The sequence below is a fragment of the Patagioenas fasciata genome, chromosome 2, assembly GCF_037038585.1.
Source record: "Patagioenas fasciata isolate bPatFas1 chromosome 2, bPatFas1.hap1, whole genome shotgun sequence".
In the NCBI taxonomy this organism is placed as follows: Eukaryota; Metazoa; Chordata; class Aves; order Columbiformes; family Columbidae; genus Patagioenas; species Patagioenas fasciata.
Window position 1 is genome coordinate 26,819,474 of NC_092521.1, and position 23,217 is coordinate 26,842,690.

The following is a 23,217-nucleotide window of genomic DNA, read 5'->3' on the forward strand; positions in this document are numbered from 1 at the left end:
TAACATTTTAAGTAGTCCATGTCCTTGTTATGATGCATACTTACTTTAAGGTCAATAACTACTGTATGCTTAGACAATTGATGTTTTCAGGGAGCCTCTCTGCACGCAGAACAAATGCTTTAATGATTTCATATAGTTATAAAAATTACAATAAGCATCTTCCTTCTTCCTCTTCCTATCCTACACCCAGGAGTAATTTAAAAACTGTATTTGTTAAGTGTTGTAAATTCTCAGCATTATTATCTCAGCCCATCCTTCTGTACTGCCTCTGACTTGGAAACAGGTAGCTTAACTAACAGCAAAACACATGGAAAGGTACTGAACTTTATTTTTGGCAATGTCCCTTTTTCAGGCAAGTATGAAGCATAATAATGATTGGTTGATCACAACTGTGAGTATGAGCAAGGAGGGCAATTAGGAATATTTTGTGCCATCTACTACCTAGCGTGTCCTGAAAATGGGATTTATATGAGTGTGCATTATTTAAGTTGCATCCCGTATTTTTCCCTCAGACTTATTTTTAATCAAATTGATGCACAATTATCTTAGCAGCAAGGGTAAAAACCAAGAAAAATAAAAAGTGGATCAAATATGTGGGTATTCTAGTGAAAGAAACTTCAGAAATGTTAAAAGAAGAACATTTTCTTGTTTCTGGCAGATGAGAAATCAATTTTTTGAAGTTATAGCTTATAGCAAATGCCAAGGTATTACTACCAAGCTGTAACAGCTGTTGAGCTGCCAGATGATGTATTTGGTTGTCTTCCAGAATTTGCTATTATAATCACGAAACAGTGCTTTCTTTTTGCTCCTGATTGCTGATCTCGATCAAGCATTACCGTGCAATGCAGTATGTTTTCATAACATAATCTCTTCAGTTAGCGCTGTGTGTCAGGTTTTAATGAGAAAAAGTAGATTGCCTTTTTTGTTTAAAGGAAAGATTATTAACCTTTTTGAGTTCAATGGTTTTTTCCTTCCTTTCTTATTAAATTTTACTTTTTCTTTTCATTTTACTTTCAATGACATGACCTTTTAAAAGTGGTGTTCTACTTGGAGACTTTTACTGTACAACCTAATTCTTTTAAAATGTGCAAGTTTTTTTGAGTGTCTTTCACGAGTAAGAAAAGTATGTACCTTGGTCCTTAAATGTTTTTTTTTTTCTCCTTATTTTCTTAAGTAATTCTTACTTAAAAATGAGGGATAATACGAAAGCATGTGTGTAAACATATATATATAATGAATAATCAAGTATTATTGAGTAAAGAAATCAAGAACAGTTTATTTTGTACAAATATGTTCCTGCATGCTGTAGCAGACCCACTGAGTTCTAAGAATGAGTTTTGCCATCAAGGTGCACATGTGCTCTCCGAGTCGTACGATTATGTGCTTCTGGGATTCTGCTAGTTGCAGTGTGCAATGTCTCGGCTTTGCAGCTCTGCCACCGCATTTGAAAACAAGAGAGAAAGATGTTCTTTAAAATCTTGTCTTATGGCTTTAACGGTTTTTGTATACCTGGGCCTTAAAATATGACCCTGAATCATCCCCAAACAGATCACAGTCTTTGCCTTGCTTCCTAATTGCTGAGAAAAGCTGACAGGGCTGAAGCAAAACAGAAGGTAAGTTGGCACCTTTCCCTCTGGGGAAATGCTTGTGGGGGAAGCAAAGCAGGGCATTTGTGTGCGTCCTTCTCACTGAGCCTGCATAATGCCAACAACCTCAGGCTTACTAAATGGTACAATACTTCCACTAGAATATGAGCGATCCCTGCAGAATAAAGCTCTGCACTTCTCCTGACAGAGCCTGCAGCGCTCAGCGTGGAAGCGAGGCAGATTTAATGTCTCGGGATAAACCTGCACCTCTTCCCGCCTCACAGTGACAGCTCCTCACCGTGCTCTGTACCTGCGGTTCTGCAGAGCTTTGCCATGGGCACTGGATGTGCCTGGAGGGTCTGCAGGGAGATCACCCATCCCAACTCAGGAGAGGCTGCTCAGGGGCACAGCTTCTGTGTCCCTGTTGTGAAACCCCATAACCTCTCCCCTTCTCTTAGGCAGGGCTGGATTTGCCTCAGTCTGTTGTTAAGTTCCTCCAGCAGTCCAAGAGCAATCTCCTTACATTCATTTTCCAGCCCAATCCCAGATACTTCTCTGTTGTCTTCTGGATAAAGTTTTGAAATAAAAGTTTCTTGGAGTCTCCTGCAGGGTGTTAAACTGTTCCTCATGTCCATGGCTATCAGAAGAGGCAGCAGAGTTGTTCTGCCATCATGTTATGATGTACATTCATGAAACTATTTTGAGGCTTAAGTGTGCATTCCTTTAAGTGTTTCCTAACATTCAGAGCTTTTGAGTGTCCCTGAGCTCTTCCTTGGGGAAGATATCATCACAATTGTCACTTCATATTAGGAAAGTTTTCTGATGGTGGTAAGTGATGTGATTCACCTTCCAAAGGCTGGGCTTGCAGTCTTTTTATGTGATGCAGGCCTCAATTCTGTGCTGTGACAGTTGATTAACTTCAATCCGTGTTAAGGAAAAAAATAAAAAGGTGGTGTAATTACAGTGCAGTGTAACAAGTAGGCAGCACTTTAAAAAGAAAGGACCAAGGTTCTTGTAAATCTCTAAGAAAACACATACAAGTGTGTGTTTACCATATATTTTATTTGTTTATCCAAGTTTCAGTACATGATACAGTGTGCAGTGTTTCAAAATATATTAACATTTACCCATAAAAAAAGATAAGTTGCAGTAAGTAAAAATATTGTAGAGGAAGGATATCTTTATCGTACGCATGGAAGTACAAGCTCTCTAGGAAAGAGGAATATTTTTATAATTCTGTGAAATACCTGACAGAATAAATACCATCCTTCCATTTAAAACAGTAGGATTTTAGTGCCCCTCTAGAGTTTTTTTACACTAGTGTCCTGAAGAGCTCATATTTGTGGCTGTAAAGTAAGACTTCGTGTAGTATTTAGAAGATAAAGAGGACTGGAAAATAGTGAAGGGATTTTAGTCCTAAATTTCTATGAAGATAATGAAATTCCGCTGTTGTGTGTTTTACCGTGAGAGCTGACAACATTTGCTTAAAAAAAAAAAGGCCCCATGAATGACATAAAACTTTTCAGAACCAATCCCCTGGAGATCCTTCACATTTCATCGCTGGCATACTAATTAGCTTGTCTTGTCAAACTTTGATTGCCTTGTCATTTTAATGCAAGGTTTAAAGTAACAAAGTTCCTTTCAGTCACTGCCATTTAGTACTTTTTAATTTCCCCAATGAGACATTTTATCGCTATTGATAATGTCAGAGAAGCAGCTAAGCGCTAATAACTATCAAAACTTAGTTCAAGCAGGGTGACCATGCTAGTATCTAGTGTACAATATTTGCTCTTTAAATATGTTTTAAAATTAAATACTGTAGCAGAACTATCTTGCTGGCTCTGTATGTGGGACACTAATGCAGACAGTGCCAAAATATATGGTGTCTCTTGGAAAAGCAGGACCCCTGTCCTGAGAAACAACTCAGAGAGAAAACAGTATGTCTCCTAGTGTTTGGATAAAGTAAAATTCTTTGTAACAGAAACAAAAAGGGAGCCTCTAAACCTTCTTTGCATGGTTGTTTTGTTATCTGAGAGCTCGTGCTGCTGGAAGCCCACCTGCTCGTCCTTACCAGGTGGAGCAGCAAGGGGTCTGCACCGTTGGTGCCAACTCTGCTCTCCGTAGGTGAGGAAGAGGTGGTAGCAGAAGGGTGACAAGCAGAAAATTGTTTGAGGAATGTGGAAGCTCAGCCCCAGATAGCTGGGGTTTGGTATGCAGGAGCCAAAAGTAATGGGAGTTCTCAGTGAGAGATATTTTCACAGGCTTCAAGAATGAATCTGTGGTCCGTGGGATAGATGCTGAAGTTTTCTCCCTTGTCGAAAGGCAGACACAAATCTGAACAGTAGTATTTTACAACCACTTGCGAAGACATAATCGGCTGCAGAATACCACTCCACAGAGAATTATTAGCAATGTAGTACATCAACTGAGCTAAGGAAAAAATGTTTCCTAAAAATGTGAGAGCCTACTGTCTGTCATTTTTTTTCCTATCTACTTACTCTATTGTGTAGCTAGCTAGCTCATTATCAAGAGTTTACCTCATCTGGTAGAAGTTATGTATGAATAGACGACAAGAGAGTCCTAGTGTATTTTGGCAAAGGGTATTCTCTGATTTCATGCTGTTTGTAATCTGTTAAATTAGAGAACTACATTTGCCAAGATAAGTTGGGAATATAGTTTCATAGCTTTGCAGAAATTAAGACCACAAGGGACTATTAGATCATTTGATCTGGCCTTCTATATGTTACAGATCATAAAATTTCATCTAAATAATTTCTAGGAAGTCGAAGCACTTTATAACAGCCAAAATACTGGGTCTTCAAACCAGCTTATGTGCCTCACAGACAGAGCAGAGAAGCTTAATGTGCCACCAGTGAACAAAGTGTGATATTCCCAGTGATCCCAGTAGCCAGACTTTGGTACCTGGCCTTGAAATGGAAGGCAGTTGAAAAAACCCATACAAATAGAAAAACAAAATCAGATTGCTCCTATCTGACCCTGGCCTGACCTTACATGTAAGTACAGTAATCATGGTGGTTTGAGCATATGAAGAAGATGCACCAAGCAGGAGCTCAGGAGGATTTTCTGTACCACCTCAGAGCAGTAGTGCATCTTTCTCAGGCTTTGGTCTCTGCTTATGACCAATCTTTAACACTTCAAAGGATAGTTGACAGCAACAAATCTTCAAATTCCACAAATGAACTCAATACAATTGGAGGAAAATTTCCTGAAAAAGAAGGAAACTTCACTTGCTCCTTTATAGAAAAGTCTGAAGCACTGAAGCTTGAGGTGTAATTCCATTAAACAATCTGCCGCTTCAGGGGTCGGGAATACAGCAGTGACCATGTAAATAATCCCAGTCTTCCCAGGGCCCTGAAAGAGAGGAGCAGTCTGGAGGGCTGAGGTCGCCAACCCCAAGGCTGGCAGTCAGGACCTCCTTTTCACACAAGCCCTAGTTGAAGTATTCTTCCCAATAATAGATAAAAATGTACTTTTTTGAGAGATCTGGCTGTAAAAGCCTCACAGCTATAGAAGTGGGTTTTTTTGGTTTTGTTTTGTTTTGGTGTTTTTTTCCCCAAGAGGTAACTGGAACGTTCAGTCATTCTTGCTCCTAGGAAATGGCGTCTTATTTAAAGACTGAGCTTATCTAACCACAGCTGGACCTTGAGAGGTTCTGGTAAACAAGACAGAAGGACCCCATACTGTGAAGCGCCTCACTTAAATACAGGTGTATGACATATATAGTTATATGCTGTAACCAAACTGCCTCTCATTCTTCTCTATGACAAAATAAATACCAGTCATCTCCCTACTGGAAATCTCTCTGCCTTTGCACATCCAGAGATCACACTGAGGGACTGTGATCTTAAATGCAAAGATTTTTTTAGAGTCACAGTTTTTCAAAAGAGAGTCCTCCACTTTGTAAGTACTATCTACATCTTTGATACTCTATATTTTATCTTGCATTTAGCTATATTAAAATGAATCCTGTTGCTTCATGACCATATAGCCAGATGTATTGGATGACTCTGTAATACTACCTTGTTCTCATTATTTCAGTCAATAATGATCTTTGTTCCATCTGAAATTTTTACAATCAGAAATCTGTAACATCAAAATTACAGTTGAAAGTTAATAACTTATTTTTGTCACCATATATTGGATGTAGAATATCCTTCATCAAGGAAGTAAACATCTATTTTTAAATATGATTTTGTTGAAACTCTAAAAGATTGTTACAGTGAATGTCCAGATAAAGTCTTCCAGTTGGAAATTATACGGGGTAAAAAAGTTCATTGTCAAGTTTGCATATGTTTGTTTTATTTCTACATGTATCCTTGGTCAGCATGATTGTCTTTTAATCTCTTTTCAGAAATAGCTAGGGATAGTTTAGCATTTCAAAGACAGCAATTTCTGGTACTCTTTTGCCTAATTTTAAGCTGCTTTCAGATAAAAAGAAGTATGATCCTCTTTGGAGGACAATAGTAAGTACGTAAAAAATCTGAAATTTCCTGAAAGTGTGATATTCTCTGTATGTGTAGGACATGATGCTGCCATACACAGTGTCTAAATTTGTGTTATTGTAGCCAACATTTTTTCCTCACCCCTATTTTTTCATCTCCTGATTAATCTTGTTTAGATCCAGCTCTGCAATGTTCTCCATCAGGGTGAATCCGAGGACATTATCCAAGTATTTTGGCACGAGAGACATAAAAATGACAAAAAATGATAGGAGAATTAAGTCTACGTTATGCTGTAATGGCATGTGTTTCCTTTATGGAAAAGTTTCTGAAAACCCTAACCAAGCTGAAATCAGTAGGGTTCTACAGACATTATTCTAAATATAAGATAACAGAAGATTCTGTTCCTTTTAAAGGCTTCTTTGACTGTACTTTGGGATTTGAGAGCAGGGGTATTATTTCCTAGTGTTCTGTACCATGTTATAAAAGGGGGAAAAATAAGCCCTGTGATCATTTTTAGTTTATTTCTATAGGACTTTATATTGGTTAATTATTCATGGTGAAATCCTCTGAGTAAATGGATTTCGCAGAGGGATGATGGGGATGATCTATAAAGTGCAAGAGAAAGGGAGCTATATATGCCGAGTGGGGAGTATTTTAACATTTCGTTTCTATGCATGGCTTAAAATACAAATAGCAAAGCCTGCTCAGTATAAAGCAAATTAAAATGACAATATATACTGTTGTTGCAAAGACAGTGCAGTGGTGTAGCATCTCATTTCTATTTACATTGCAAAATTTATGTTTATAAAAGTTCATAAACTGGATGCAATTCTTAAGAGACAGCACATCGCTAGCTGAGAGCCAGGTGTCCTTTGTTAGGCTGTTTATTTTAGGTTTTTGTTACTCTGCCACTTTCAGTATCTCAAAATTAAGGTCCTTGCATAATTCTCAAACCTGGAATATCAATAAGGCTTTTCATTCCTAGGGTTAATAAAAACTGATCCATCCACCCAGTTCCTAATGCCTGTGTAAAGAAAAGAGTATTGTTATCTCAGTGGTATTCACTGTAAAACTTGGGCAGAGGAATTAAAGAACTACTCCTGTCAAAGCAGTTACTGGGCAACCTGAGACTAAGAATCAAGATTTTCCCAGTTCCACCCAAAATTTTGCTGCTGCTACCGCAGAGTTTCATGAGGGAGACTGGGGAGAAAGGAAAGGTGAAAGTATTGTATAGCAGAAAGTGTGACAAGCATTGCATCCAAACAAGGGAAAAAACTTTGTAATCCTTGAATGAATTTGCTCTCTGTGTCAAGTGTGAACGGTGCCTGCATTGTACGGTTTTGTTGTCCACTCTCCTGAGCAGATGGAGCTTGCAGTTGTATGTCACTTGTTTATTACATCCTCTTAAGATTAGTAGCTGTGTGGCCAGATGGGTCTGGGAGCACAGCTGTGGATACAAGGAAATAAATGAAACCTGTCTGATGCTGCCATGCCCTTTTGTGAGATACTGACGTGTTGCAACTGCAACAAAGCAAAAATCACTTTCCTTTAATATATTAGTGAATTAGATGTACTTTTTTTTTTTTTTTAATCAAATCATGTGAAATCAGCAGGTTGAGGTTCAAGGGATGATACAGCTCTAAGAGGAAAATGTAGTGGAAATCTCTAGCAAACAGCCTCAGCAAATTTACAGGAGCAATTTTAATGTGGTAAAATAAATTTAAAGTACATCTCAATTAATCATCTATATAAAATGTAAAGCAAAGGTTTCTATAGAACAAAGACTCCCATAGAGCATACGCCAACTAGGCAGTAGTATTTCAAAGTTTATTAGATGACATATGTTGAATTATTGATCCAACATACTGATAAAGTATATAATGCATTCATGTAAATGCAAATGAAGTGCTGTTCTATAGAAGAATGCCAGATTATGGGCTAGACTTTAAAAACGAAGCTTACACAATTTTAACTCCTTCATGGCAGTGGCCACACTAAGTTGGTCACAAAGCCTCCGTGAATCTGGAGATACTGGATGCAGTGTAGGTCTCCACACCTGAGCTGTCATCTCCACTCCCTGTCTACTCCAAGGGGAGAAATAGGCATTTAGCTGACCTCTTTTAGAGGGCACAATGAATCTTACAACAAAGGGGGTCAGATTCTCTCCTCGGACAGTAAAGAGTGACTGCTTGTCTAGGTGAGGTCTAGACATCTCCTTTCAGTCACACTAGCAGAGCAGATATGATGTAGCGTCTTCTGTACCAATTCAGATCAGTTGCTACAAGCTCATTGAACTGTTTTTCTGCTCTCCTGTTAAGTATGCAGGTGAATTACTCTGATGCAGGTGGTTTGTAGCTTCACATGAAGCTGAGATTTGGAGGGGAGGTTGTTGCTTCTTTTTGTAGTGGTAGAACAGTTTTGGGGATTACAAACTAACCTGTTGCTTTTGAGCACCTCAGTCCATGATTTTAAAAATACATCCTGATGACAGAGAATGAAGCAGTGCGTACTGTCAGCTGTGGAAGTGACACTTGTTGTGAGCTGAAGAAACATAAGGGTTTTTCTCAAATTTATTTTTCTTCTTTCATTTTGGTAAAATGACAGTCAACACTACACGAAATGTGCTGTGCTTTCCAGGAAAATAAAAACCTTAAAAAGTGAAATACTGTGACTTTGAAAGAAGTAGTGTTATAAAGAGGATGATCATACTGAGATTTATTATATCTGAGATCTAAAGTTGGAGCTTAAGAGAGTCTAGCCTTAAGATAGAATATGATGATAGGCAGTCACATAAAGAGTATGACGTGTCATGCAAAAACATTTTTCTGCTTCTGAAAGCTGCTATAAATCATGTATACTTGGGAAGACTCTTTTATGTTAATTAAGGAAGATGCAGCAAGTTGCAGTATTTTGTGGGAAGAGAGGCAAGTGCAAGTGCAAATCGTTGTGCTTTTTGCCTTATTGTGGAGGGGAAGGAAGAAAAGTTTCATCCAATTCTGAAGGATTTTGTAGCTCCATATTGTAATGCGTGCCAGGAGGTTGGGAGGTAGAGGTAGCAATTTTCATTGACTTCCACCATACTGTGTTTGCTTCATTAAAAAATTACAAATTTGTTGGCAAAAAGCAGTAACATATTGCTAGAAAACATCAAAATTCACAGTGTAAATTTGTAACTTAAATTTGTGTTCAAAACTGTGGTTTGTGAATTCTGCCTTTTCTTTTAAAAAAGAAGGAATAGCATAATAAAAGTACATAAAGCTCCTATTTCTAGGTCAGACCAAAGATTTTTAAGCCAAATATCCTCTCTCTGAGAGCATATCAGACTCACCAAAATATTTATTAAGTAAATGGATATTATAGCATTCTGAAATGGTAATCACAGGGAAGAAATTATACAGTTATATATATCTGATGCTATTTTAATGTGCATTATAAAAGTTAAATATTTATTCCTGGTTTATCTGAAAATATTGTACTTTTTCTAACAGTTTGTTTGTTTGTTTTGTTTTTTCTCTTATTTCTACAGGAAGTTGCCCTCGTCCTTGCAGCTATACTGGTATTTTTGTTGGCTTTCTATGCTTTCTTTTATCTTAACATTTCCAATGAAGTTGACCTCGATCTGGATCCAGATGAAAACTAGCAGATGCAATGAATCTATCATCAAGACTTCTTCAGCTTGAAAAAGACTACATAGGAACACACAGTCCCTTCACTGTGAGACAGTAAATGATGCCATTTCTTGCAGTCTAAATTCATAAGAAAATTTTGCAATACATCAGTCACTTTTACATTCCAGATCTCCAAAATAGAAGAAGAACACTTGTGCCTGGCAAGTGTATTTTGTTAACGCCAAAGCCAGGAGCAGCAGTACAATACATGAAGTTTATTGTTTGGTTTATTGTTTACATTGTTTTTTTTCTCAGGCAGAGAACTTTGATGTCAAAAAACAGGTGCTGTTATTATCATGGGTATTGATGCTGACTTCACTGGAGGAGAGTCTGCCTTGACTGAATTTAGGAATCAAAGCTTCCTAATAGCCAAATTAGTTTCCTTTTCCTTTCCCAAAAGAAAGCAGAAATACCAAATAAAAAGTCTTTTCTTGATTTGTATTTAAAATCTATCAAAAACCCCTGATCCTTTCTCTCCCTTTTTATCTTTCTTGTGCATGTGTGCACACGCACAAAGATGGAAGAAATTGTAGGAAAAAAAAATCTTTTTAGAAGCAGTCTGTCACCTCCTATATGGACTTGATTTTGTGTCATCCCAGATTCTGTGTGCCCATATATCTGCAGTAATCTTTTTCATTCTTTTGCCAACTGTTCAGCACACATGTGTTCTGTCAGAAATGGCACCTGGATGACAGAAGCTCTAACATTCGCATATGCCTCTGAAACACAGTTCTTTGCCTCCTGTGCTGTCTGAACTAGTGTAAATAGAAAGTTCAGTCGATGTTCGTTTTAATTAGTGTATTGCTCTATTATTAATGTAAAGTCAAAATTGAATTGTAATTATACTCTTCCTGCTGGTCGTGGTATCAACTTGCTCTACCTGTTAGGGGGATGTTGTAAAAAAACGACTTTCCTGTTATACAATCATTTTAATCATCGAACTAATGTAAGAAGTTGTAAGTATTAAGAAATCTTTTTCTATTCATGTGTACTAGTAATTGGGAAAATCTTGGCTCCATGACATCCTTCAGTTCTTGCAAGGTACCTTTCAGCATATGCACTGTAGATAACATTTCTGATCCCTTTGATAACACCAAGCCACTTGAAGAAGTTGGGATGACAAAGCAGCTGCAGGAGGCTGTAAAATTCTGGCTTTATCCTGTTCTACTTTGGCTTTGGCATATTGCTGAGCTTTTGGTTCTAAAGGTTCAGTTTTGATCCTTCTACAAATGTGGTCAGTCTTTCTCTGCTTCGGATTCACTTTGATACCAAGAAAAGTGTAGAGCCATTGGTGCTGAATGGGTCAAGAGAGTTAGGCAGATTGGCTTCCTGAAAAGTTATAATACTGAAATTATATTAGCAAATTAGCTTGGCTTTATCTTTGATACCGATTTGAGGGCTGAATGTTAGGTTTAGTTGTAACTGAGATGTTTACTGACTTGTTCCATAAATGCCTGACTGAAATTTCATATAGTGATTTTTAAGACAAAGAGATACAAATCATAGCAAATATTATAATGGAGAATGTATTTATTTTAAATTGACACAGTCCCATTATTACCACTTAAGGAACTTAGATCAATACAGTTAATATTTAAACCATACAGTAACTATGACCATATACACTATGAGTCTCTAAGGATCCACTTCTTATCTGTCATACTTCTCATTCACTTTATGCAATGCAAAACAACTCCTCTAGAAATTCAGAGTACAAGTCTTCCAAGAAAAATATGAAAGAGAAGCATAAACATGTAAGTGCAAATATTTCTCATTTTCTACTTATGACTGTTACAGACACAAAATGCTAACATTTAGGTATTTATATGACTTATAGTCCATTAATACTCATACACATAACCAAATGCCTAGCAACACGTTGCCTTTATAGTGAAGCATTATCTGACACATGGCCCGACTTTCAGTGGAGAGAAAAGCATATCACAAGCTGTCTCCTTGGATGTGACATGCCTTTCACTTCATCAGTGCCACACCACATGTCACAGAAGCTGCAGACCTCTCCCGTTGCTTTGCATGAGCAATTTTCTTGCTCCATGAAATGCTGGAAGGATTTCTTTCTCAATGTCTGCATGTAGTGCACTGAGTAATGTGTGGTCTGAGAAAGATGCGTAGTTATGCCCTCCATGCCGGTTGCCTCATAACCTGCCTTCTCAATCTATTACATTAAAGAGCAAGCTATTCTTACTGTCAAATTTATGAACATGACATTCCTAGAACAGGAGGATTGCATTTCCCATAATTATGACTCACAAACAAAATCCAAAGCACATATAAGTGTGACTGAAACAGCCTCCTGGATTTGTGGCTTCTGGGTCCATATTGCCCACAAGTGTCACAGTTCCAAGTTTGTCTGTTGGCTTCAGTTAGGTTAGAACTTTCCACTTGCATGAAAGATATTATCCTGTAACAGGAAAATTTCCTTTTGCTTAGATAAACTGGATGTTCAGTGCATATAGAAATACATGGTAAATATTGCAGTAAATACACTTTTTCTTTTATCAGTACAATAATTTCTAATGAGACTATGTCAATAGTTATTTAAAGTTAAAAGCTCCCAATTTTCCTCAAATTATTCACCCTTGGTTTTCTAAAAGGCACAAGCACAACCGTATTAGCAATGAGGTCTGATTCTGACTTTACTAATTTATTATTTCCCTGAGTTCACTGAATTTACAACTGATTTACTCCAAGGGGAAATCGGAATCCAACCTGAAGTTATTTCTGCTTTCTGGAGCACTACATTGTCCATGCCTGATGTTTTAAAGTAGAGACTCATTTTAATCTTGCAAACGTGGCTTATTTTGCCCTTATTATATCTGAGATTGGTTTTTGGACCACCTCTCTTTGTATGAGTTGCTCAGTGTCTATTTTAGCAATAAATGTATTTTTACTATTTTTGTGCTGTTATTGATGTCAGATGTGTCACACTGAATTATATATACATTTGAAATGAGATTAAAGCAATCTAAGCAGCACAACGTTCAAATGTGAGCAGTGATACTCACCAGTTTTAGAAAATCTGGATAATTGTATGCAGTTCTAGCTCCATATTAAAACTAACTGTAACCTTTGAATACTACAATATTTTCAATACTACAATAATGAAGAGAACTTTCCTTGGCATCCTACCCAACACCAATAGAGCAGATCTCTTTCTGCAGACCAAGTTGTCCTGTGTAGCTCCCATCAACTTCAGACAGATTTACTTTAGTCTAAAAGTAATATTTTTACACAGTTGTTTCAAAGAAAGATTACTGATCAACCAATTTACACAGCAAAGCTGTCTTCATGGCACAGGTTTTTTCAAGTATATTCATCTCTAGGTGAAGGGGTAGACTACAGTATCGTTGTTGCTCTCTATTTGTGGTGTAAACTGAATTTCTTTCTAGCAGAGGCTGTTGAGGAGATGCCTGTAAGAGGTCCGCATGGTGTGGGTGGGAGTGGATAGTCTAGAATAGTCTCTGTCTAGGAACGTACACCAGTCTTCCAGCAGTGATTTTGCTCAGTAAGTCTTTCCTCAGCACTTTTCCGTTTGATCCTGCAGAAGCAGAACCAGCTTGTAGACCATCTCAGGACAGAAGCCTCAATATAGCAGTTCTACTAGAGCTGCTGGTGAACATTGCCAAGGAAAGGCTTTAATTCTGTTTCCTAGAGTCCATAAACATATTTTACTGGAATCTTAGGAGGCATGTTAAGCATTTCCCTAATGGACCCTAGAGATACGTTTAAACTTTTCTTGACGAATGCTTTATTTAAAGTTCACTGTTGCATATCATATAGACATCATGTGCTTCAGGATCTGTCATAGCTCCTTGCATGCATCAGACCAGCTGTAGCAGGGACAACAGGTAGACTGCGAGATTGTGCCGCAACACGTAACTGCAAGCATACACAACAAACTCATCTGGTTAGGTGTCATCAAGAGCAGTTGACCTAACAAGTTTTGTTTTAAAACAAACAGTTTTTAAACAACCCTACTAAATGAAGGCACAGTGAAAGTCCTACAAAACCACTTGTCCCATTTCCCTGAAAACTGCCATCATGGAAGAAGCTTATCTGCTGACTTAGAGCCAAGTTTTGAATGCTGCCCTTTCAGGGAAGAAAAGGTTGCTATCACCTCCCAGTAAAGTGGTGATCCATATTGCTTTGATACAGGATTGTGCCTATAAGGCACAACTGTGCCAGCTGGTGAAGGTCAAATGCATCCAGGACAATTCTCAGTCAAGGGCTGTACTTGAAATGCAGACTAGGCAAATTGGAGTGCCAACAAACAGGATACTACAGATCTTGATCGCGTTTCAAGTTTTACTTACAGTAGCATAATAATTACTGGTGCTTATGACTAAGAAAATAACAATATGGCACATCAATAAGACAGCAGAAATGTGATGCTGGAACTGCTTCTTAAAAGGTTTTCTAGTGGATTATGCTTGCACTTTGGGAAATGAATCCATGAGATGAATAAACTGGCAAAGATTGTCTGTGATCTTATGCTTACAATATTTTTTCCTAAAAAAGCCAACAGAGATATTTTGCAACACTTTTCCCTTTCCTCTTAGTTTGCTGTAATACGTTCTTGTGTAGATGGATTTCTACACTTTTCCAAGAGTGGAAAAATATTTTTGTAGTTCATCAATGCATTTAATTGTCAGAATCCTCTAGTCTTTCTTTTATACCCCCTTAATCACAACCAAATTGGTGGGGAGACAGCCAAAATGTTAGGTACCAGTGTCTCTCAAGCAGATGTCACACCATTATTTTTTAGCTCGCTTAAATGAATAAACATGTTAAACTGTGAAGTATTACATTTTAGATTTTTTTCATTAAAAAAAAAAAAAGAGGGACAATCTGTTTACTGTCCTTAATTGAGACAACAATCCTGGTAGCTGCCAGTTTTGGCAGTTTTAATGATGAACTATAAATATTGGGACAAATCAACTAACTAGTGATTGTGAAAGATAGTTCAAGTAGAAGCTTCATTCTGCATGAATGCTTTTTTCAGTGCTATAATTTTTTCTAACTTCTATAATTGTTATACTGGTTTTGCATGTTAAAACCGCAAATAAATACATGACTAGTCAAACAGTGGGCTTGACTCTGTTGTCTTATTCTGAATCACTGAAAAAGCAGATAAAAGCTGATGGCCCCGCAGCACAGTTTGTGTCTTGTCCAAATTCTTCCTAGAAGTTGTTTGTTCAGGTCAGTTATAAATGTGAGCTGTGAAGAGCTTTGTTTTGCTGAACCTTGAAAAAACTGAGCAGCATATAGGTCTTTGGAGTTTGCCATTTTACAAAGAGATTGTAGGAATTTTTAAGAGCAAAGCCACAGGAGGTGAGTGTGGAGTTCAGTGACAAAATGATGTCGTTCTCCTATTGCTGTTCCTCTGTGATTGAGAGTGAAAGAAAACAAACAAAAAAAAAGACTGATACTTCCAGAAGACACCCACCTTGTAACTCACTGTGTTGCTCAAGAAGAAGAGGGTGGAAGGAAAGCTAATTCTGGTATCAAATCAGAGCTGCCTCAACTTCTTACTTTTCATGTGTCAAAAAAAAAAGAGAGAGCAAGAGAACAGAAGTATGTCTGAAATGAAGCAGCTTCTCATTGGATTAATTGTTCATTTATTTAAGGAAGGAATAAATGGAGTTTGGGGTATTTACACAAAGCATAAGTCAGGTTAATTGCTGTTCCCTTCATGTAAAATATGTCACATAATGCGAAGCTAGAGTAACTTTGTGAGTCTGTTATTGAGTTAAATGTAAAGGTACTGATGTCCCCTTTTCTCTAGAGACACCTTCTGATACTTCTCTGATACTATCAGCACAGAGGAGGGACAGGGAGAGAAAAGTGGGGGAGCCCTTTTGCTGATTCTGCACTCCTAAAGCACCACCCGTGCTCAGTGGGGAGCTGCTGGTGTTTAGAGTAGAGCTGTGGTCCTGGATTGCTTTGGACAGGCTACAAAAAAGAACAAAGCAGAGTTCAACCTACAGGGCGAGTCTCCTGCCATCACTGGTGCCTAATTTGTTACCACAAATAAATAGAAGCTGAGATGTACAGGCTTTTTACTTTTATTTATTAGGTTCTCAGGGAGTTGCCAGAAAAATTGTCTTTTGTTGTCCTTTCAAAACTTGTTCCTGTGTAGTTGTTTCCCTTGGTGTCTGTGGGACTGCTTTCCAGTCAAAGAATGCCAGACTCATGCCTACTGCTTTTGGTAGGAAAGCTGCAGACGTTCTCCTTTTGCAGGGGGGGCTGGGGAGTGACCTGCCACCCCTGCTCTCACCTGGCTGAAGCTGGAGAGACCTCCAGTAGTTCTGACTCTGTAATACAGTAAGATTTGCTCTGGTTTGGGAAGGACAGCAAATTCTGAATTCAGGGCAGCTTTATTTAGCCTTTCCTGCCTGAGGAGCCTTCAGAGCAGCCCACACGGTGAAAGTCAGGTTTTTTACTTGCTTCCTTTTAGACAGCTTCCTTCAGCTTCTCTTTTAAATAAAGATGAGCTAAGATGCTATGGTTGTCTACTTAAGCAAGGCATTCTAACAACAGTACCATAGGTTCTCACTGCCCTAATGAGCTTGTGACTATTCCTTCTTAAAAGGCAGACAATTATATTTGTGGTTACCTGTTCAGTAATCATAGCCATTCTCAAGCTGCTCTTCTCAGGCAGTACTTCACCTTTGTGCCACTGTGTCTCTGCTACTCCAGTAATAACAGGATGTACTGAACACAGAAGAGAGTAGAGCAACTTCATATCATTACCCACACCACAAGCATATTTAAAGTTAGCCAATTTATGTGGGGTAATTTTTCCCAGTGCACTATATAGATTTTTTTTTTTTTGAAGAGCAGGCCTTTAGAACCTACTCTGTTCTTGTGAATGCTGTTTGGCAGTCTTTGCCCATATACATGAAGGCTTGTGAGTTCACGTTAAAATGAGACAAGTTACAAACACGATTGTGTTATTCATGAGAATGCGTCAGAATTTTTTTTTTCTCGTAAACCAGTCATAATGTGTTTTTCAATTAATAGAAAAGTAGCTTTGTTTGTGGGTGATACAGGTTGGTCAAATGTATGTTCTCATCTGAAATGTTACAGAATGATAATTACTTCCCTTTGGTCAAGGGTTGCCTCAAAATACAAATTACTTGCAATATGTGTGACTTTTTCCAAAGATGGTAATGCTGAAATTTGGAAAATTCTCCACAGAAAAGTCAGATCTATGACTTGTAACAAGAGGAATGGTTTTGAATTTTTTCCTTGTCAATGAGTCTTACCTTCTGTTTTAGGAAATTTTCAAGTTAATATCATGATGGAGTGGGTAATGCCTGAAGGACGACTGAAAAGAAAAAAAATAAACGCTTAAGAGACTCTTTACATGCATTATTCAACCTCTCGTAGACACGCTGCCGTGACTGGACTATGTCAGTTTTACAGGGTGAGGCAACACATCTGAGACAATCTGCTTGTGATTGTTGCACCCTCAAATGGATGGGGGCAAGTGTTTCTGCTACACTATCTCTTGATAAATGAATTCTTACAGATGAAGAAGGAAGGAAGGAAGGAAGGAAGGAAGGAAGGAAGGAAGGAAGGAAGGAAGGAAGGAAGGAAGGAAGGAAGGAAGGAAGGAAGGAAGGAAGGAAGGAAGGAAGGAAGGAAGGAAGGAAGGAAGGAAGGAAGGAAGGAAGGAAGGAAGGAAGGAAGGAAGGAAGGAAGGAAGGACACTTCCTGTTGGCAAAGACAGTTGGAAACAAGAATCATTCCTGCAGCATAGGAGTTCCACATAGAAAAAATTTAAATGATAATACAAATACAGAAAGGAACTTTTCATTACACTGTACATTTATAAAGGATAAAAGTAGGCCTCACACCTTTGTCATATATTCATGATTCCTTACAGTACAGATTTCCAGAGCAGTTTCCACAAAGCTGTTACTCCCCCTATTCCACCACTAGTTTGGGGGTCATCATTGCCAGCTCAGAATGAAAAATGATGGTGTATTTCCCAGAACTTAAACATTTAAAGTACTTTTGTTAAATGTTGAGTTATTCAGTTTCTTTGAAAGGATCTACCATAGGGTATGTGCAATAATGCATAATGCAAACTGATGTAGAATAACAGAAAAAAATTATAGCTGCCTTTCAACCAATCAGCTAACTATTGCACTGGCCTGAGGGCCTTCAGTGCTTCTTTTCTGCTTCCTTGCAAAGCCTTGAGGAACAGATCTGTCACATCCACTCATCAACATTTATCTCAGTTACCATCTTAGTTTTCGTGTCCTTTGTTAAAGAATTAAAACTTCAGGATCATTCATCTGGAGAAGGTTGGTTTTGATCTTTGCACCTTGATCAGGCTTTCCAGCTTGCTCAGATCAAGGCTTTTTGGCAGATCCCTTCCAGAGCTGTGAACATTTTGAAGAGACTGCGTACTCTTGCATCAGGTTAGCAATGAGATAACACAAGATGGGGACAATGAAAGAGTGATGCAGCCTCCCTTGGAAGGAGAAGTATTTGCTGAGGTTGTCTGGCAGCGGAGTACCAGATATGTCAGGCTCTGTACGGAGGGAGGAGTGAGGCCAGGCAGATGGATCTCAGGATCCAGCAGGGACTGGATGCAGATGTACTGCCAGATGCTGCTTCTTATGCACTCCCTCCTTCGGTGGCACAAACCCAAGAAAACTTATGAGAGGACCCCAGTGCAATCTTGCTCTTCAGGAGTAAGAGTCGAGATCAGGAGAAGTATCTCTCATGCTAAGGATGATGAAAAGTTGGTCGATTCATTAAAACTCAGGATTATAGGAACTGCAAGTGCTTAAATAAACCTTCCTTAACCTAACAGCTGGAGTTCATTTATAAATGAACCTTTGCAAAAGTCAAGGCACATTACAGATAACCAAATGGTTTAATACTTGTAACATGGAAATCCGTGCAGCTAAATATAAGAGGAAAAAAAAAGTTTAAATGAGAAATATGTTAATTTTGTTCCAGAGGAACTACAGAGGCCATAGCTCTGATGGGGCCTGAGGAAGGAGTCATGTACACTAATGATGTCTGCCTCCTTTCATCGTGTGCTAGTAACAGGGTAACACATCTTTCCACCCAGCCAACAGGAATACTTTAATTAAATAAAACAGGATTACAAAACACCAGGCTACCTAGCTGCCCCAGTTTAGAGAGCTGAAGAAATAAAGCTCTCAGTTCATTAAATTATGGCTTATATAGAGATCTCACATGCCTCACAGCCAAATATCAAAAACAGATCTACCAGCAACATGTTCATGTGCTGTCAAGTTCTCCCATGTCTCAGAAGTCTTGGGGAATACAGAGACTGTCACATGGGTGAGAGATTTTGTCTTATGTTGCTCCTCTCACAAGGTGTTCCTTGACCTTAGCATAGGCTGAGAGCTGAAGTTGGCAGGCTAATGAGGAAGAAAAAGATTATATTCTGTAAAACCTCTGCTGTATGCTCGTCTTAATCATTTGGAGGCAGACATCGCAACCGTCCTTGGAGGTGGAACTGGGATGGAGTATTCTAGGAAAGACACTGGTGTTGCTCTTTGGAAAGCACAGCGGAAAAAGCTTTGGGCCATCTGTGTCCCAGTGAAGGAACAATCAGTGATGCTGAAGGCTGAATAGATTGTCTTGAAATAAGGACAGCAACCAGCAAGCAGAGCATCCCCTTCCTCTGGAGCCTGAAATCTATAGCAGTGCCATGGCCCAAAGGAGCAGCACTGCCTCTCCATCTGAAGCCCAGACTTTTGACGAGCTCACCCTACCTGGGAGTTTGGGAAAAACAAACCTTGTGTGACCCTTCAACAGCAATTACACAGGATGCTTCTCCAAGAATGAAAATCTGCTCATGCAGGAGAAGAGCTTGAAAACCTCTGTGTAATACTACCACCCACCAACACCCGCTATTTGTGAATTATATCCCTGGCTTTCATCTCTCTGAAAAACAAAGTTGATCTGACTAATACTGTAATGTTCCTAATGACTTGTTTTTTGGATATGTGGCAGCTGCATTTAATTTTTTTTTTTAAAAAAGCCCACACAGATCATGGCTTGATTCACGGCGGCTGGCACAGATCTCCCTTGCTTATGGTGCTCGTGCAGCATGTCCAGCAGGGCAGCGTGTGCTGAAGAAGGCAGGAGTCTGTTTGTGGTTGTGCCCTCACAAGGCACCTCTGCCCACAGTATTGCCTGCTGTGGGAGCCCCTGCAGGACCTGTTTGCTGGTGGTGCTCCCTGCTGCTGCATCAGCCCACCAGCAGTTTGAGTATTGACAGGGGCTATCTGTGCAGTAGATCTGAGCAAGCAATACCCCAGAGGCAAAACCAAGGCAGGAATGCAAGTGGGAGGACAAGCAGAAGCCCCCAGGGCACACGGAGCCTACATGCTAAGTTGTCAGGAAGACAGCATCTAAATCTGACTCCAGTCGCAAATGAAGGGAATTCAGAAGTTGAACTGGTTCTCAACTGGTCCTGAAGTGAACAACAGTCCATACCAGAAGTCTGGTGACACAGTGACCTGCTTCATGCCATGGCAATATTTACCTCTGTGTGTGGCCAGGTTTATGGGCCCATGATCTCTTCTGTCCCTGCTGCTCCTGGGACAGCCCATGTTTGTTGCCTGTATGAAGGATGAATATACATGAATATTTCATTGAGAAAGACTCTGTGAGCCCATTCAAAGTAATTCAGCTTTTTGTGTAAAGTTTCTAAATTTACTCTAGCATATTTATATCCCTTTTGTTTATGACTTATGACTTTTTTGTTATTGTTGTTGTTTGTTTTGGTTTTTTTCTTGTTGTTGTTTTTTTGGTTGGTTGGTTGGTTTTGATTTTTTTGTTGTAGCTTTGGTTTGTTTGGGTTTTTTTTGTTTGGTTGGTTGGTTGGTTTGGTTTTGTGTGGTTTTTTCTTTGTTTTGGTTTTTGTTTTGTTTGTATTTGTGATTTTTTTTGTTTGGTTTGGTTTGTTTTTTCCTGGTGTTTTTCACACAGCTGTGTCTCTGTCCACCACTGAGTTTTTAGCAGAATTTTAGGAGACTGTATCACTTTCTGTCTCCCACACACGTGCGTTTTCTTGGGCTGCGCTGAATATGATGTTTTGCACTCACTATATTTTGCAGGAAGCCAGTATGGCAGAGTTGCAGCTTCTGAATAGTTCTGACTTGAGAATGTAGGGAAGAAAATAAAGCTAGACCCTCATTTCCCAAAAATAGATTGAATAGTTGTATACGTTATTCAGTCATGGATTAAAATACTTATTTCTAATTATTAAATCATTAATAATTTAAATACTTTAAAATATTTTAATTAAATCCACCACACTGAATAATACTAAATTAATTAAGATAAAAGTGATAGGTTGGGATGAATATAGGCATCTTAAAAGCAGTTCACTTTACTCGCTGTGTGGTGCTGGCAGACTTCATCCTGAGACTTGCTCAAAACACATTTCACAGCCATTGGGAACCTGAGGTGCTGGCCCATCACTGGCAGGCCTTTCCTTCCTCCAGCACAGTGCTGGGATAGCTGTACAGTTTAAGATTTTGCCATTAGAATGAGGCAAGTCTCAAAAACCTGATAATTACTAAACAACCTGTAGAAAGTTTCTCAAAGCTAAGGCGTTGTAGCTATGGTTTTCCTACAAATCTCAAATCAAATAATTTGCCTTTTGTTATTATTTATAGTAGTTCTCCCTTCTCCCCATCTTATTCTGTCACACAGCATTGATATTATCTGTGTTTAAGCAGATGCTGTGATTGATTCCAGAGGTGGCTGCATTTGAGTAACTGGGTAAAGTGGTTCCAGTGCATCATTTTGCAAAATGTTTAGAATTATTTGGGAGAAAACATCCTATTTAAATGTAAATTATTTTCCTATTATCATTACTATTGTTATCACTGGAAGTGAATAATAAGAATTTATTCATCCACATTTGGAGTAGAAAGAAGCATACAGAGGAATACAGCAAAGGTACTTGTCTACTTATTGCTTAATGTGAACAGACTCATGGTTCATTTTCAGTGTTGTGGTTTTTACCTTGGCTCAGCTAGTGCTAAATGTAATGAAAACAGTTTGGAGGTGTTTGTCTGAATTCAGTAAACAAATTGTTTTAAACAGTTTTGAACATGAATTTCACATTACTGCTTCATTTTCCTGGCAGGCTTTATTATTCAGTTGTAGGACATCATTACACTGACTGTGTGAAGCACTCAGAGAAATGGTTTACAGGTGCATTTCACCTGTTGCTTATTGTGACAAGATTCATACCATTAAGAGAATGCCTTTAAAATGCTCTGCATGGGAATCCACTACCTGATTATCTAAAGATGGTTCATACAATTAATTCCTAATGAAATCTGTATCAGTTTTTGTTAGCATAGCCTGTTCTCCAATAGTGGGGAAAAAAAATGTGTCCTTTGTACCTCTGAAGCATGCTGGCTGATGGCAGAAAAATATTTGGAAGTTTCCAAGCACAAACCCTAGGGTTTAAGAGGATTCAAGACTAATGAAGGTCTTACCCATCAAAACACTCTACCGTGTAGTATGCAATTTCCCAGTCTCTGATCCTTCATTGGGTTCCCAGGGTCCATGAACTGCACATGGAGGTGCACAGAGATGGAGCATGCTATTTACCTTGATCACAAGACACAGGTGTGGAAGTCAGAAGCCCATCTAAAATTCCGTGCCCTTCCCCACTTTTGAATGTGGTTTTTTAAAGGGTTTTGAATTTCTGTGCCATCATTAAGACTTACCCCCTTTACCTACCACCTTAATACTCAGTTGATGGTAGGTGCCTAAACCATCTCTGTCAAAGGTGGCATGGCTGACACATCTCTAAACAACAGCCCTGATGGAAATTACCACTCCTTTTCTGTGAGAAGGGATGAGAAAATCTCACACTGACTTCCAGGGAGATGAAGCCTCCTTACTATAATGTATCACAGGAGGAATAAGCTCTGGACAGAGTGGGGCACTGAACTGTGTATCTCATACTCCATTCAATAACTTCAGTAGCTTAGAAAAGAGGGAGACTCCAGTGGCCATATTTCAAAAGAAATTAATAGCTGCCATTGTGTTTTGTGTAAAATCCAATTTCAGAGCTGTTTGGTAGGATTTTTCAGAGTGCTCAAACCAGCCCTGGGGGAGATAAACAGAGGAACGTATTTGGGGGGTCCTAAATAAGCTGGTGCCTGAACTGAATGTTGGGCAACTTGACCTTTTTAAGACTGAAGAGCTCTTGAGTTTGGTCAGAATTCAAGATGTTTGGGAAGCTTTTGCACTGGCAGCTGAAGACAGGGAGAATTTGGAAACCTCCTGAAGCAGACAGCAGAATCTCTGGTTTGGATATGAGCACGTAAGTTTCACCTCTGCCTGGTTTTAAGTGCCTAAGCCTTTTTCTGAGTATGGAGATGACAGATATATGACCACCCTTAATCTGAACTCCAAGTGGTTTTTTCCTTCCTATTGCACAACTTGAGAAAT

General features: G+C 38.8%; 1 protein-coding gene across 1 annotated transcript in view; it reads left to right on the forward strand.

The window, feature by feature from the left end:
• Nucleotides 1–14,823, forward strand: part of TRIQK (triple QxxK/R motif containing) — a 62,327-nt gene extending 47,504 nt beyond the window's left edge. The window contains exon 4 of the mRNA XM_065832167.2: nt 9,576–14,823. Coding sequence (XP_065688239.1) covers nt 9,576–9,689 — 114 coding nt within the window. The 3' untranslated portion in view covers nt 9,690–14,823. The remainder of the gene's footprint in view (nt 1–9,575) is intronic.
• The last annotated feature ends 8,394 nt before the right edge of the window (nt 14,824–23,217 follow it).